Source organism: Tupaia chinensis, unplaced genomic scaffold (genome assembly GCF_000334495.1).
Source record: "Tupaia chinensis unplaced genomic scaffold, TupChi_1.0 Scaffold143913_1, whole genome shotgun sequence".
NCBI lineage: Eukaryota > Metazoa > Chordata > Mammalia > Scandentia > Tupaiidae > Tupaia > Tupaia belangeri.
The window spans coordinates 1826367-1840795 of NW_006203764.1; the positions used below are offsets into that span (position 1 = coordinate 1826367).

General features: G+C 53.1%; 1 protein-coding gene across 2 annotated transcripts in view; it reads left to right on the forward strand.

The window, feature by feature from the left end:
* The window catches only part of SERPINA1 (serpin family A member 1), a 12041-nt gene extending 952 nt beyond the window's left edge, over positions 1–11089 (forward strand). Inside the window, exons 1-5 of one of the 2 annotated variants that reach the window (XM_027767097.1) lie at positions 1685–1731; positions 5644–6293; positions 8378–8648; positions 9856–10003; positions 10804–11089. In XM_027767097.1, the coding sequence (XP_027622898.1) occupies positions 5648–6293; positions 8378–8648; positions 9856–10003; positions 10804–10995 (1257 nt within the window). In that variant the 5' untranslated portion in view covers positions 1685–1731; positions 5644–5647 and the 3' untranslated portion in view covers positions 10996–11089. Of the gene's footprint in view, positions 1–1684; positions 1732–5643; positions 6294–8377; positions 8649–9855; positions 10004–10803 lie in introns of those variants that run through there. The other variant, XM_006165380.3, reaches the window with a different exon arrangement.
* The last annotated feature ends 3340 nt before the right edge of the window (positions 11090–14429 follow it).

A 14429-nucleotide genomic window follows, 5' to 3' on the forward strand; every position in this document is an offset into this window, starting at 1 on the left:
AATGGGCCTTGTAAGCACAAGTGGAAGAGGGTGTCTGGCTCCATGGTCCTGGGACCCCAGGATGGAGCAGGAGCCAAGACAGAGCCACGGCAACACTGAGAAAGCCATGGTCTGTCTACACAGCTCCTGTGTCCAGCGAGGGCTTTCCTGCCGCGGTCTGTGTAAGCCCATCACCTGCCTGCTGCTTGTGAGCGAATCTTTCCTCTCTTCTGCAGATGAAGTTAAGGCCCAGAGGGGGCAGTGTGGGACCAGGTGCCCACGCTCCATCTGCTTCTGTGCGCTCAGGAGTGGAGCCAACCAAGCCGGGCCCCAGTCTCAGAGGTCTCAAGATAGGCCTCCCTATGCTCAGTGGGTCTTTGGGGCTAAGGACTGAAAACCACTGTAAGGGACACCCTCATGGGTTCCAGCTGGGCTTCCTGGGTAGTCGCACTGGACCAGGCCACTCCAAAGCTCAGGGTACATACTAGCACAGTAGGCTGACAGCCAGCAAAGGTGGCTACTGTGGTCATTCCCATTTTACAGGTGGGGAAATGGGAGACAGAGAGGTTACTAACTTGCTCCAAGTCACACAGCATCTAAGATTCAAACTCAGGCACCTGGTCCCAGACCCTATACTCCTGACGCAGCCCTACTGCAGACTGGCTGAGGAACAGGAAGCCGGGTGTGGCCTTGAGGCCTCTCAGTGCTTGGTGATTTGGCCAGTTGCACAACTTCTCTGTCCTCTTGGACAAAACACAGATACACTTTGTCCTCTTCCACCTCACTCCACCCTCATCCAAACATCCAACCTTTATCTCTGCAATATTGGAAGGGTTTGATTTTTCTGGCTGGGTTTCAGAGATGGGGCTAGAAAGAGGGCTGAGGCCACGGTGGCTGGAATCCCAGAGGATCCTCCGGAAGACCCACAGGAGTATCGAGAACCACAGATGCTCCCCAAGAGCTTGCTGCGAGCCAGGTGCTCCCGTGCATATTTAACCTGCAGAATAGCTCCTGGAGAAGCCGGGCCCTTATCATACACAGGAAACTGAGGCTTAGAGAGGTGAGGACGCTTGTTAAAGGTCATACAGCTAATGGCAGGCTAGACACAAGCAATCTGGCCTCAGAGCCTCGGAGCTACAAGTGATGCTGACCTTCTGGAATGGGCAGTTCTGAGGTTTCCCATTTCATCTTCAGGCTTTGACTTTGAACACATGGGAGGGTAAGGGCCAGGTTGTGGGGTGGAAGCCCAGAGCTAAAGCCCAGTTCTGTAAGCAACTAGCTCTGTGGTTTTAAGTAAGTAACCTCTTCGGGACTCAATTTTTTTCACCTATACGGTGGGGCTAAGGATGATTTCCATGTCCTAGTGTGTGCTTTGAGGGGAGAGTCAGTGAGAGCACTTTAAAGCGCCCAGTGTGTGGAACTCACAGTGGCAAAGATGGGGATTCTGACACTGCTGTTTGCTCAGCAGAGGGTTTAGCTATGGGCGATCAACCAGTACAGGGAGGGTTGGATGTAAAATCTGTCAGACATTGTTGAGTAGAAACCCTGTCTCTGTCCTGAGAAGGACAACTGGCCAGAAAGACCTCTGCCAGCTCTCGGGCACCAGTTCAACATGCTGCAGGTGTGGGGAGGGCTCCTGGGGAGGTCAGCGCCCTCCCACCCACCATCCTGCTCCTCTGTCCTGTAGAGGATTCTTTCTTCACTCTGCAGACAGGAAGCCGAGGCTCAACGAGGTGAAGTCATTTGCCCCAAGTAAGTGACAGGGCTGGGTCTTAACTAGGCTTTATTTTTTTTCCTTTTTATGTTTTATTTTATTTTATTTTATTTTATTTTATTTTATTTTATTTTATTTTATTTTATATTCAATAACTCTCTACCTTTATAGCATACAAAACAAATTTTTTTCAGTATAAAAACACTGTATCAGTCAATTCAAAGATATTACTATACATATTATCATCAATAGGTAATTTTCCATTTTTGTGTCCATTAAATGTTCTTTTTCCCTTTGATTCCCTTCTACCCCCTCATTTCCCATCCTCCTCCCACACTGTCTCTAGTATCTACAGTTGGTCTCCCTGCTTTTGCATCTTCCGGTTTCTGCCTTAGAGCACAGACATTTGGTATTTGTTAAGTGGGGACATACAATGCCTCTCTTTCATAGTCTGGCTTGCTTTGCTTAGCATGTTAGCTTGCTTCCATATTTGTCCACTTTCTATCAAATGCCAGGGTCTTGTTCTTTTATGGCTGAATAGTATTCCATAGTGTATGTGTACCATACTTTTTCAATCCATTCATCTGTTCTTGGACATTTGAGTTGAGTCTATGCCTTAGAAACTGTGAATATCTGCTCTAAAAATGGATGTGCAAGTGTTTTTCCAACTGAGTGTATTTCTATCCTTTGGGTAGATACCCAGGAGAAGAATTGCTGGATTGCATGGTCTTTCTATTTGCAGGTCTTTGAGGAGCCTCCATATTGTTCTCCACAGTGACTGGACCAATGACATCCCCACCAGCAGTGTAGGAGAGTTCTCCTTTCTCACAGTCTTGTCAGCACTTATCATTCTTTATTTTTTTAATCTTAGTCATTCTGACTAGGATTAGGTGACATCTCATTGCTTATTTGACCTTATGCCATAGTTGCATCCTGGGCCCTGCCAGATGGCTCTTGGCTCCTCCCTCATTTATGCTCCTGGGTAGAAATGGTGTAGACTTGGCAAGAGGAGTGGCTCATTTCCTTCTCCCTGCTCACAAAGACGGTTCCTGCGGGTCCCAGTTTCCTAAACTGTCCCTGTGAGATGTCCGTTCTTCTGGATGAAAGCCAGGCCTCTGTGTCCCTGCTCCGAGTACACCACCATCCACCTCTCTTCTCCAGCCTCCCTCCCAAGCACTAGGCTTTGAGGGCCTAGGCTGCTGCTTCAGTGAAGGAGCAGGTGGAGAGCAGGTCTCTGGCCCTGAGTTATAAGGAAACAGATTGGGGGGCAGCACATTGCTGGGACCAAAGCTGGGCCCCAGCTCTGACATTCACAGGGTCTGACACCTGAGTACGTGTTGTCTGTCAGAGTGGCGGGAAACCAAGGTTCTACCTTTGCCACTGACTCGCGGGTAACTGTGGCAAGGTGCCGACCCTCTCTGGGCCTGAGACTCTTCCCTGCAAAAGGAAGAAACCAGAGTAGGCATTGTGACCACCTGCGCCCCCCCACCATGCGTAGAGGGGGTTGGGGAATGTGCTCGGCCCCCCCCACAGCTCCTCTGTGGCCCCCCCCACTCCAGCTCACAGGCCCCAGGGGGGAGGGACCTCACCCCATTCCTCCCCAGGGGACTTCTCGGTCTGTTTGTTCCTCAAACCCGGATACCCTCTGGTTAAGGACCCAGTGCTAGTGCACAGAGAACGGTATTTAGGTCTCATCCCACTTTGTACTGCTGGGGAGAGTGGGATTCCAGGTCGAGAGCATGCCCACCCAAGGTCCAGAGGATAGTATGGCCCTATCTGGGCTAGATGCCACAGCCTCAGGCCCCAAGGCCACTCTACTTATTTACTGTCCCTGCCCTGTGGAGGCTCCCCTCCTGCCTGCTCACTGAGCCCTGCAAATACTGGAAATTTCCATAATCCATGAAGGACCACACAAAAAGCCATTTGAGAAGTAGAGCAAATAAGGGATCTGGAATTGTCCAGAAGGAAGCCCTTAGGGCAATGACAGAAAACAAACATCGTGTGGTCTGCTCCATCCCCAGCACCTAGAGGCTGAGCACCTGCAGAAGGCTTTGTGTTTCATTCCGTCATTCCATTGGAAACAAACATTTTTTTAATTTAATTTTTTTTTACATTTTTAAAAATACATTCAATCACATTTTTTAGCTTACAAGGTGATCATTTCAAATGAAACCCTGGAAACAAACTTTTTAAAGTCCAGGGGGCTGATGGAGCTCAACCTTTCTTGCTTTTAACTTGTCCCCCTCAGGTTTTCCTATCCCTAATTCAAGGACACCTTTCTCTTTGTATTTTATGAAGACGATGATTTTAGTTATGGGACTAATAGCTATGTGGCTACAGGCCACAGTTCAGTTTCCCCATCTGCAGACAGAACAGACAGAGCTCAGGGGCTGCAGGGGCATGGCCCTGAGGATATACAGAGTAGAGTGCGCTCTGGGAATGGGAGAGGCTCCGTGTTGCTGTGGGTGACTGACTCCATCCATTTCTAGGCTATGCCTAGGTTAGCCACAGTCCTCCCCATTCCCTGATGTCTCACCCCAGCCTAGCTCCTTTGAGTCTGCAGCACCTAGCAGCTCTCTCTCATATGAGGGGCTCTCTCAGACCTCTCTGAGGTACAATTTGGGGTCTAGACTTATTGCACTAAATTCTCCCAGGAACCTCACTTCAAGATAAGTGAAATGAATGCTGAAGAAATTTGGACTTACTTTGGTAAATGACAGAGCCTGGATTAGAACCTAGGTCTGTTGAAGCCCAAAAAGATGCTTTTTCACTTCTTGCAGTCCCCTTCACACACACACACACACACACACACACACACACACACACACACACACCCTGCATTAAAGGAAAGACATGTGTCTCTAACACCCCAGTTGTGTGAGAGCCCAGACCTGGGACTCAGCTGGTGACCAAGATGCCAGGTGAGCAGTGGCTGGGAACACTGCGGGGACAGCCCTCTCCCTCGGGAAAAGCCACCAGGGGCTGAGGCTCCTTGTGACTTGTTCCCAGGGAGTTGGTCGCAGCTCCACTGTGTCCCAGCTGTGCGCCATTGTGCATGGTGCTTCCTCTGCACAGCAGACCCCTCACCATTAAGTAACAGGTTGGATGCGAGCCCTTCTGGGGCTGCTCCGGCTTAAAGAGAGGCTTTACCTTGAAGAGAGCAACAAAAAAGCATCTTTTTTTGGCTTCTACAGACCTGGGATCTGGCTCAATTCCCAGGTAATCATTAGTGAGTCCATTATTCTTCCTGCGCCCCAAGTTCCTCTTTTGCAAAACGCGGACTGTGGCACTTACACGTCGGGATCGTTGCCTATGTAAGTGGACTCAGGACGCAGGTGTCATTCTGGTCCGGCTACTTCACTTGCTCAGTGATTCTGGGTGGGTGAATTAACCTCTCTGGGAAAACAGCAATATTACGCCTCCCCAGGACTGCGACGAGAACAGGAGGAGCCCCGACCTGTGAGTGCTCAGAGCAGTCCTTGGGACATGGTGGGCAGCCTAGCCCTGTTGCCATCAGTTATGAAGGTGTGGGAAAATGGTTGGCAGCGGTCAGGCACTTAGTGCAAGTTGAGCACCCCTAATTCAAAAATCTGTAATCCAAAATGCCACACCTCACCACATGTGACAGGTCGCCGTCAAAACTCTGAGTTCGCAAATACTGTACGAAATTCCCTTCAGGCTATGTGTACAGGTATATAGGAAATGTAAATCATTTCATGTTTAGACCTGGGTTCCATCCCTAAGATACCACATTGTGGGTATGCAAATATTCTAAAATCTGAAAAAGTCTGAAATCTGAAACTCTTCTGGTCCCTGGCATTTTGAATGAGGAATATTCAACCTACAGAAGTCATAAACCATGACTGATTTCACGGTGGTGTCAGTCATGATCAGTGGGAGTCGCCATGCCCTCTGACCGGGTTGGGCGCCCCCCCTCCCCTCTCTTGCAGGACAATGCCGTCCTCTATCCAATGGGGCCTCCTGCTACTGGCAGGCCTGTGCTGCCTGGTCCCTGGCTTCTTGGCTGAGGACTCCCACGGAGACGCTGCCCAGGAGACAGACGCTTCCGGCAATGAACACGATCACTTAAGCTGCCACAGGATCGCTCCGCACCTGTCCAACTTCGCCCTGCGCCTGTACCAGGAGGTGGCCCAGAAGTCCAACACCACCAACATCTTCTTCTCCCCAGTGGGCATCGCGACGGCCTTTGCCATGCTCTCCCTGGGGACCAAGGCAGACACTCACACCCAGATCCTAGAGGGCCTGGATTTCAACCTCACAGAGAAAGCCGAGGCCGATGTCCACAGAGGCTTCCACAATCTCCTCGAGACCCTGAACAGGCCCGACAACCAGCTCCAGCTGACCACCGGCAACGGCCTGTTCATCAACAACAGTATGAAGCTCGTGGATAAGTTCATGGAGGACGCCAAGAAGCTGTACCACTCAGAAGCCTTCTCCGTCAACTTCAAGGACACCGAAAGTGCCAAAGAACAGATCAACAAGTATGTGGAGAAGGGAACCCAAGGAAAGATCGTGGATTTGGTCAAAGAGCTGAACGAAGATGCGGTGCTTGCTCTGGTGAATTACATTTTCTTTAAAGGTGAGGCCACACAACCAGTTTTTGGAAACAACCCCAAAATATGTTCAAATGGTCAGTTCTTTAAGTTCCCTTTGCAGTGGATTATGGGCTAGGGACATGTCGACATGGGTTCTTCAAGTCTCCACACACAAATGACACAAAATTCTCCATGGAATGACTTTGGCCACTAATCGATTAAACGGTCAACATCATCAGTTTCTCTGCATGAGTTTCGGGACTGTGGTTTATTATCCTAAAGTGCTTTGCAAATCCCTGCCAGGAAGGGGACTAGAATATGTAGTCTTTCCCAAACTATGGGAAAACACATGGTAGCCGACCGTATGAAGGGGACTGTTTTGGAAGGAACATCCTTTGGACAACCCTAGTGTTATAGAAACTTAGCAGCCTGAAAGACCTGAGTTCAAATTCAGCTTTTTTTTTTCTTCTTTTTTTGTAAGAGATTTTTGCTGCAGGATGTGTGTGGTAGCCAGGGAGACAGAGAGAGACAGAAAAGCAAAAAGCAAGAAATCACTCCCCACAGGGGGGATGGCCATGCCACAGTCCTTTCGCCTCCATTCTCCTCTCAGGATTTTGGGCATGCGTGCACATGCGCCCAGCATGAGTTTTTTGTTTGTTTGTTTGTTTTGGAGAGGTTATTTATTATTATTATTATTATTATTATTATTATTATTTTTGCTATAGGGCACGTGCACTCGCCAGACAGAGAGAGACATAGAGACAGAAAGTGAGAAATCACCCCCCAGGGGGATGGCCACACCGCAATCCCTTCTCCAGTTCAAATTCAGCTTTTTTTTTTCTTCTTTTTTTGTAAGAGATTTTTGCTGCAGGATGTGTGTGGTAGCCAGGGAGACAGAGAGAGACAGAAAAGCAAAAAGCAAGAAATCACTCCCCACAGGGGGGATGGCCATGCCACAGTCCTTTCGCCTCCACTCTCCTCTCAGGATTTTGGGCATGCGTGCACATGCGCCCAGCATGAGTTTTTTGTTTGTTTGTTTGTTTTGGAGAGGTTATTTATTATTATTATTATTATTATTATTATTATTATTTTTGCTATAGGGCACGTGCACTCGCCAGACAGAGAGAGACATAGAGACAGAAAGTGAGAAATCACCCCCCAGGGGGATGGCCACACCGCAATCCCTTCTCCATTCTCCTCTAGGGATCTTGGGCACGCATGCACATGCGCCCGACGTGAGTTTTAAGCCACCGGGTCCGGGACGTGAACCGCGGTCAACTACGTGGGAGTCCAGCCACATAACCATTACACCATCCACTGGTCCTCTCTTGCTAGCTTTTAACAAAGAAGCACCCATTTTCACTCTTTGGTTTATCACCTTTTTATCTTACCATGAACAAACTAATGCCCTTGCCATGAGGTCTGGGAAGGATTGAACAAGGTACAAAAAATGTGGCCTAGGTGTGGCGCTCAGTGGGTGACCCACTGACTTATACCTCAGCTGCCTCCTGCCTCCAAGTGGCTCAGTTTCATACCTCAGTGGGGGCCCAGGGCATTCTAGGCCAGCTTCTAGCCCAGTGGAAATAGGCTGGGTCAGGGCAGGGGATGTAGGCAGGGCTGGCCCTCCTGCCTGGGGCTTCCTGGTTCTAGGCTCAGCCTGCACAGGGGAGACCCAGGAGGAGGCACCACAGTGGAAGACACAAGGCAGGGCTCATCCCCTCTCTAGGCCCATCACCCTCTCCTGTTCAATGAGAACACTGGGCTCGTGGCCCCTGTCCACTCTGACTCCCAGGACAGAGAGGGAGGTGGCCCAGGTACCTGTATGCCACATGTTGGTCCAGGAAGGAGCCTCAGGACAGGGACAAGGATGATGCCGTAGAATGTCACTCACCTGCCAGTTAATAAGGAACAGGGAGCCCAAGACAAGGCAGCTTCAAATGTGATCACTGCCAGAAATCCTCTTTTATAATTCCCAAGTCGCCCTCAAATAAACATAAAATCCATCCTTGCAGAGCCCGGATGGCGTGTCGCAGCCTCTGTGACGCAGGAACTCCCCATGAAGGGCTCAGGGCTTCGTCTTGCTACCACTTACACCACCCGGGGCTGACACCACCTTCACTCTCTCCAGGCAAATGGCAGAAACCCTTCGATGCTGAGCATACCACCGAGGGGGACTTCCACGTGGATGAGGCCACCACAGTGAAGGTGCCCATGATGAAGCGCCTGGGCATGTTCGAAATTCAGCACTGCGACACGCTGTCCAGCTGGGTGCTGCTGATGGACTACGTGGGCAACGCCACCGCCTTCTTCATCATGCCGGACGAGGGCAAGATGCAGCACATGGAGCGTGTGATGAACAAGCAGATCCTCTCCAAGTTCCTGGAAAATAGACACACCAGGTGACTTCTCTGTGCAGGCACTGACCCCGGAGCTGTTTATATCCTGCTCCTGTTGGGATTGAGGCCCCTGGGACAGCCCAGAGGGCAGGAGAGGGCACGCCCACATCCATCAGGTCACAGCTTCGTGCAGATCTTAAGGGTCCACAGGGAGGCCAGCGCTCAGTCCCGGCAGTGCTGTCAGGCTCTGGAAGAGGGATAGTGCTCAGACGACGGGAGCATAGACACTGTCCGTCCGAAGCCCCAGTGCTCGGGCAGGAACAGGCACGCCAGCTCCCCTACGGCAGAACCAAGAATGAGCAGGGGCCAGGGCTAGCAGAGCAGTGTGGAGGAGGACGCGGTGTCCTGGAGGGATGGGGTGGCGCCTTCAAGGACAGGCCAGGGAAGACGGGCCAGAGCTAGTCTCCAGGATGCATTTGAGATGTGCCCTTGTCTCCACCCTGTCCCCAGAGTGGGGTCCGGGCCAGCAGGGGAGCCTCCCTGAGCATGCTCCATAGTAGTGTGGACCTGCTCACGTGCCAGGGTGCCCACCACTGCTGGCCACAGTACAGGATCCACGTACAGCAACATGAAACACCTCCAGGGAGGAGCTACTACCTGGATGAGGACGTCTGTCCCTCTGCCCGCCCCACCCCTCCCGAGGTCCACACCCAGGCTAGAGAAGAGAATCCAGAGGGCTGTGACCATGGCTGGTCACTGAGCACTGAGTCCAGTCAACTCACCCATGTCGCATCCCCTGGGCCTCGCTGTTCCCCATGGACAAGGACAGCTGAGCATCAGCCTGGGGTGCTCACCTCCTGCTGTCCCTGAAAGGATGTCTTTCAGCACCTGTCACCATGATCCCCATTGTCCTGGGGAGGGGGCAGGCTGGTCGGAGGGAACCACTTGGTGCAGAGAGAATGAGACTTGCTCCCATGAGCACACCCTCAATCTGCCTGGAGGCCTTCTCCGAGGAGTTGGCATTGCACAGGCTGCCAGGAGAAGATGACCTGCTCCTGCTAATACGCTCTAGACCAGCTGCAGAGGACGCTGGAAGTAGAGGAACCTAAAGCCAGGAACAATATCTGGACTTGGGGTGGTGGTGAGGGGTGGGTACCCAGCACTAAGGGTAAGACACAGCAGAGTACAGTGCACTGGTCCGACCAGTCGGGTCTGTGTGGACGGGAGCCTCAGCCCTGCCCTGAACCTTGTGTTCTTTCCTGCATGACAGGTCAGCCAATCTGCAGTTCCCCAAGTTCACCATTTCTGGAACCTACGATCTGAAGGAAGTCCTGAGTGACATGGGCATCACCAAGGTCTTTGGCAGCGAGGCTGACCTCTCAGGGATCACAGAGGATGCACCCCTGAAGCTCTCCAAGGTGAGGTTGCCCAGACCTCCTCGTCCCCCGGTGTCACAGAGGGTGCAGTGAAGGGATGAGGCCGAGGGAAGGGCCGAGGACAGAAAGGAAGACCCAGACTGCGCCCCTCCACCTGGACTGCGTTGATCCCCGAAGGTGGACGTGGGCAGGAGCCTGGGTGGGAGGTGGCTGCCTGTGCTGGGGTAAGTAGGGACCTGCCCTGAGACTCTCAGTGAGCCTCGATCTCCCCTTTACCCTGGCCTTCTCATCCTCGGGTCATAGTTGGGCCTGTTCCCTGAGAGGGGCTTGGGCTCAGACACCCAGGGCACATTCTGGCCCCACCTCCTGTGTCTTTTGCATTACTGGAAAACCACCGAGTCTGAATTTCACCAGAAAACGCCACTAATTCAGGCCCGTATGCGGGCACCTGAGAATGGGCCTGGCTGCTGTGTGGACTTCCCTGGGAGGGTCACCATCCAATCCTCATCCCGGGGAGCTAAATCAGACCCAAGAAGGAGAGATCCATGGGACGTGGGACGCTGCAGGAGGTCTTCCCTTCTGAGGCTGTGGGGTGTAATGTTAGGGAGGGACGTGAATGCTAGGGTACCCGAGGAGGAGCAGCCGAATTCGGCACAGGCTGAGCCAGGAGAAAGGTCTGAGTGACCCCCAGGCACTTACAGGAGGATGTGCCCAGGGCAGGGAGGTCCCGGAGGATGACTCTCCCCATGAGCCTCAGAGACAAGCCTCCCCATCTGCCCCGCTCGGGCCTGGGCTTGGGCCGGCACCGCCTCAGAACGTTCCTCTGCTTCTCTCCGCTCCAGGCCGTGCACAGGGCGGTGCTGACCATCGATGAGAAAGGCACCGAAGCTGCGGGAGCCACAGTGCTGGAGGCCATTCCCATGTCTATACCGCCCGAAGTGTCATTCAACAAACCCTTCGTTATCATTATTTATGACCATGTCACCCACAGTCCCCTCTTTATGGGAAAAGTGGTGAACCCCACACTGAAGTAACTGCCTCCCAGGCCTCAGACCTCCCCTCCAGCGCCTCCCCCTCTGTCCATCACATTAAAGAAGGGCTGCCCTGGGCCTGAGCTGCAAACCCTCACGCTGCTGTCTGAGTCTTCTCTGGGCCTGGGGTGGTGAGGGTCCAGGTTTCCCTGCCTGTGGATCCCACAGCTGTAGCTCCCACCCTGGAGTCCAGATGCTGCCACTCACTAGCTGTGTGACCTCAAGGGTGTCACCAAACCTCTCTGAGCCTTGCTTTCCTCATCGATGATAGTCAAAGCCTACTTTTCATTGGCATGAGGTTCCAATGAGAGAACCAAACGAAGGCAATGGGACAGAACACGAACGCAGGGTTGTGATTCTCGCATACCTGACCCCTTCCAGGGCTCAGACACTGAAGTGCATCACGGGACTGTCTGGTTTAATCCTCATAGTGACCCTGTGATCTGCCAATGGGTCTGCTAGAGACAAGGATACTGGGGCCCAGGGGCCTCCTGGACTCCCACGATGTCAATCAGCTCATAGGTGGTTTCCCGGCTTCTCTGCACTCCATGTCCTCACTGGCCCTTTCCAGGGCCAAGCTGGACCCATGCAGGGCCAATTACTCCCCACGCCCTATGGATCAGACGTAGCCCTTGGCTCGCAGCTAAGATGCTTCCAGAGACAAACCTCCTCTGATGCTGAACAACCCCCTGCTGGTGCTCTAGCCAAGGAAGTTGAGATAACTTCTAGTCCCGAGTATCAAGCTGCTGGGCTCGGTATATTTCTCAGGAGCATTCTGTAAAAGAGGGGGCAGATGTGGGCCAGCAGGTGGTGTGGTGGCTAAGGTGCTGGATCCCACATGCCAACTCTGCAATTCGAATCTCGGACCCAGAGGCTTACAAAACACCAGGCACTTGTGTGCGTGTGCCAAAAACCCTAACAGGAAAATGGAGAAGAGATTGTGGCGTGGCCATACCTCCTGGGAGGTGCTTTCTCACATTCTCTCTCTCTCTCCCTCTCTCTCCTGTGCCCATGGCAAAAATCCAACTAAAGGGGGAGGCAAATCTGGGTGTGTTTCCGAGGCTAAGAGCGAGCACACTCACCTTACACATCGTCCTTTGCCTTGACCATTTGACTGCCGCAAATGAGGCCCTGGTGGGGAGACACTCTCTCCAAGCTGTAGAGGAGAGAGGGGAGTCCACGGCTCCTCTTTGAACCACCTGGCACGGGCAGGGTGGGCAAAGAATCAGGACAACCTCGTGACGCTAAGGTCAGATGTGGTCACAAAGCAGCGGTGAGACAGCCACGCCCCTCAGCTCTGCTTTTTTCTGCAGGCTTAGAAAATCTGTCTCTGATCCGACCTTCACAGCCAGTGCCCACTGATAGCCGGGCAACTGCAGTCCCGGAACAGGCCTAGGAGGCAGGTCTCTCTCACCTCCCAGTCCGTGGTGGTCAGGACGAACAGCCCAGCCTCCAGGTCCACACGGCACGACTGCTCTGCTCCGACACCAGCCGAAGCAGAGCTGCTTGGAATTCTGGGGTGTTCCAGGTAGGCGAGGAACACCGTACTCTCAGGGTGACAGGGACACCTTAGCCCAGGCAAGGACAGCAGGTGCACACCACCTGGCAGTGTGCAGAGCACCGGCTTACACGTGAGCTCTGGCCTCCCTGTGGCACCATCTGAGCCCCGTGTGTAAAGAGGACAGCGGTTGGTGTCTGAGTCAGAAAAGAGGCGTGAATTACCCATTGTTTTCCCTCCCACGTGCCCACTCGATCCCACCCACAAAGAACAAAGAAGCAATTTCCATGAAGAGCCACTCAGGGAACATACTCCGCGTGGGGGACAGAGGGAAGGACGCCGGTCTGTGGTGGAGGATACTGTGGACAAGTGAGGCCCGCGGTGGGCCCGGTCCTTTCCTGAGCGGTAGGAAACCACCGACCGACAACCGCAAAGAACTCGGAGTACCCAGAGCTGCTGGGAAGGGGGAGGCCTTGCAGAGGGCCTCACAGGCAGGGAGCAAGCACACACAGCCGTCAGCGCAGGGCCAGCTGAAGAAGGAAGCCGCTCAGTTTGTGGAGCCCAAGTTCGGGCAGAGAAGTCAGGGGAGGGTGTCTCCTCAGGGCAGGCTCCCTCCCCACAAGGCCAGGGCAGCAGCTCAGGATGGCAGGAGCACACTATGTATCTGAAGGGTGGACTGTGAGCCGGCTGTGTGACCCTGAGGAGGGTCCTCAACCTCTCTGGGCCGTAGTTTCCTCATCAGTAATGGCGGATAAAAGACTTCCTTGGCTGAGTTTCCCTGGGGCCTCAGTGAAAGGGTGACATCCTTAAGTCCCTCTGTGTGTGTGTGCCCAGCCCACAAGACTTCCTCTGGGCTTGCTCTAGCCTAGGAGAGACCTGGTCTTGATCTCACACTGCTGGAGGTGGGGAAGCTGTCTTACTCGGGGGTAGTTTGAGGAAGCCCACATTCACACAGGCATAAGCCACAAGCTCCAAATCTCACCAGAGCTCGAGGCCACTCCCACTTCTCTACGCCCTCTTCACCCTAATCACGAGGCCAGGTGCCATGGAGGGATCTGCAAGGTCATTGCTGACATCCCACGTACGACAGCGGATGTCCACCAACAGGGGCTTGGTCTGGCTCACAAGGGACCTGGCATCTCCCTGCACGTGGCCTCCCTGTGCCTTCTGGAAGTACACTGAGATAGCCAGGCTCTGAGAGAAGTCCTGGCGCCCACCTGGGATGACGACTGACACAGGGACAGCAGGAGGGAAGGTGAAGGGACCTGGCATGACCCGGTGAGGAGGGTCAGTTACACACGCTCAGCTCTTCCCCACCTCCGCACTGTGCTGAGAAGGTGCCAAAGCACTTGAAACTGTAGGTCCTGGACGCTACGAAAGATGCAGCAGATCAGGCCAGCAAGGGGACGGCCCTTTGCCCTCAGAGTCAGAGCTGCATTTCCAGATGCAACGTGCTCACCTCCGAGGTTACTGGGGCCACAGTGAGCATGGCGTTGTGAGCAATTGCAGCTGCGAGACTTGTGCTGTGCCTTTGTGTTACTGCACATATTCACTCACACACACACACACACTGTTGTGTTACTGCACACATTCACTCACACACACACACACACACTCACACACACACGACCTCAGTTAGTCTACAATGATTAAGGCATCAAAATGTGAAAATTGGAGTGCATGTAACGAGAAGGAAGGACAGAGAAATACCAAGTCCTTCTGACTGTGAAAGACTAAGGAGGTGAACAACAAAAGGGAAAAACTCTCAGTTCCCTCGAGCACCACTGAGCAGGGCAGGCTCTAACCTGCGGGGCCTGCTAAAGGCTGACGCGCCCACACGAGCCAAGTGCCTTCAATTCTGCCATTGGGCAGGCGTCCGTCAAGGCTGGGGATTCCAAAGGTGAAGTGTCGAGGCATGAGCGTTCCCTGGTCTGGACAC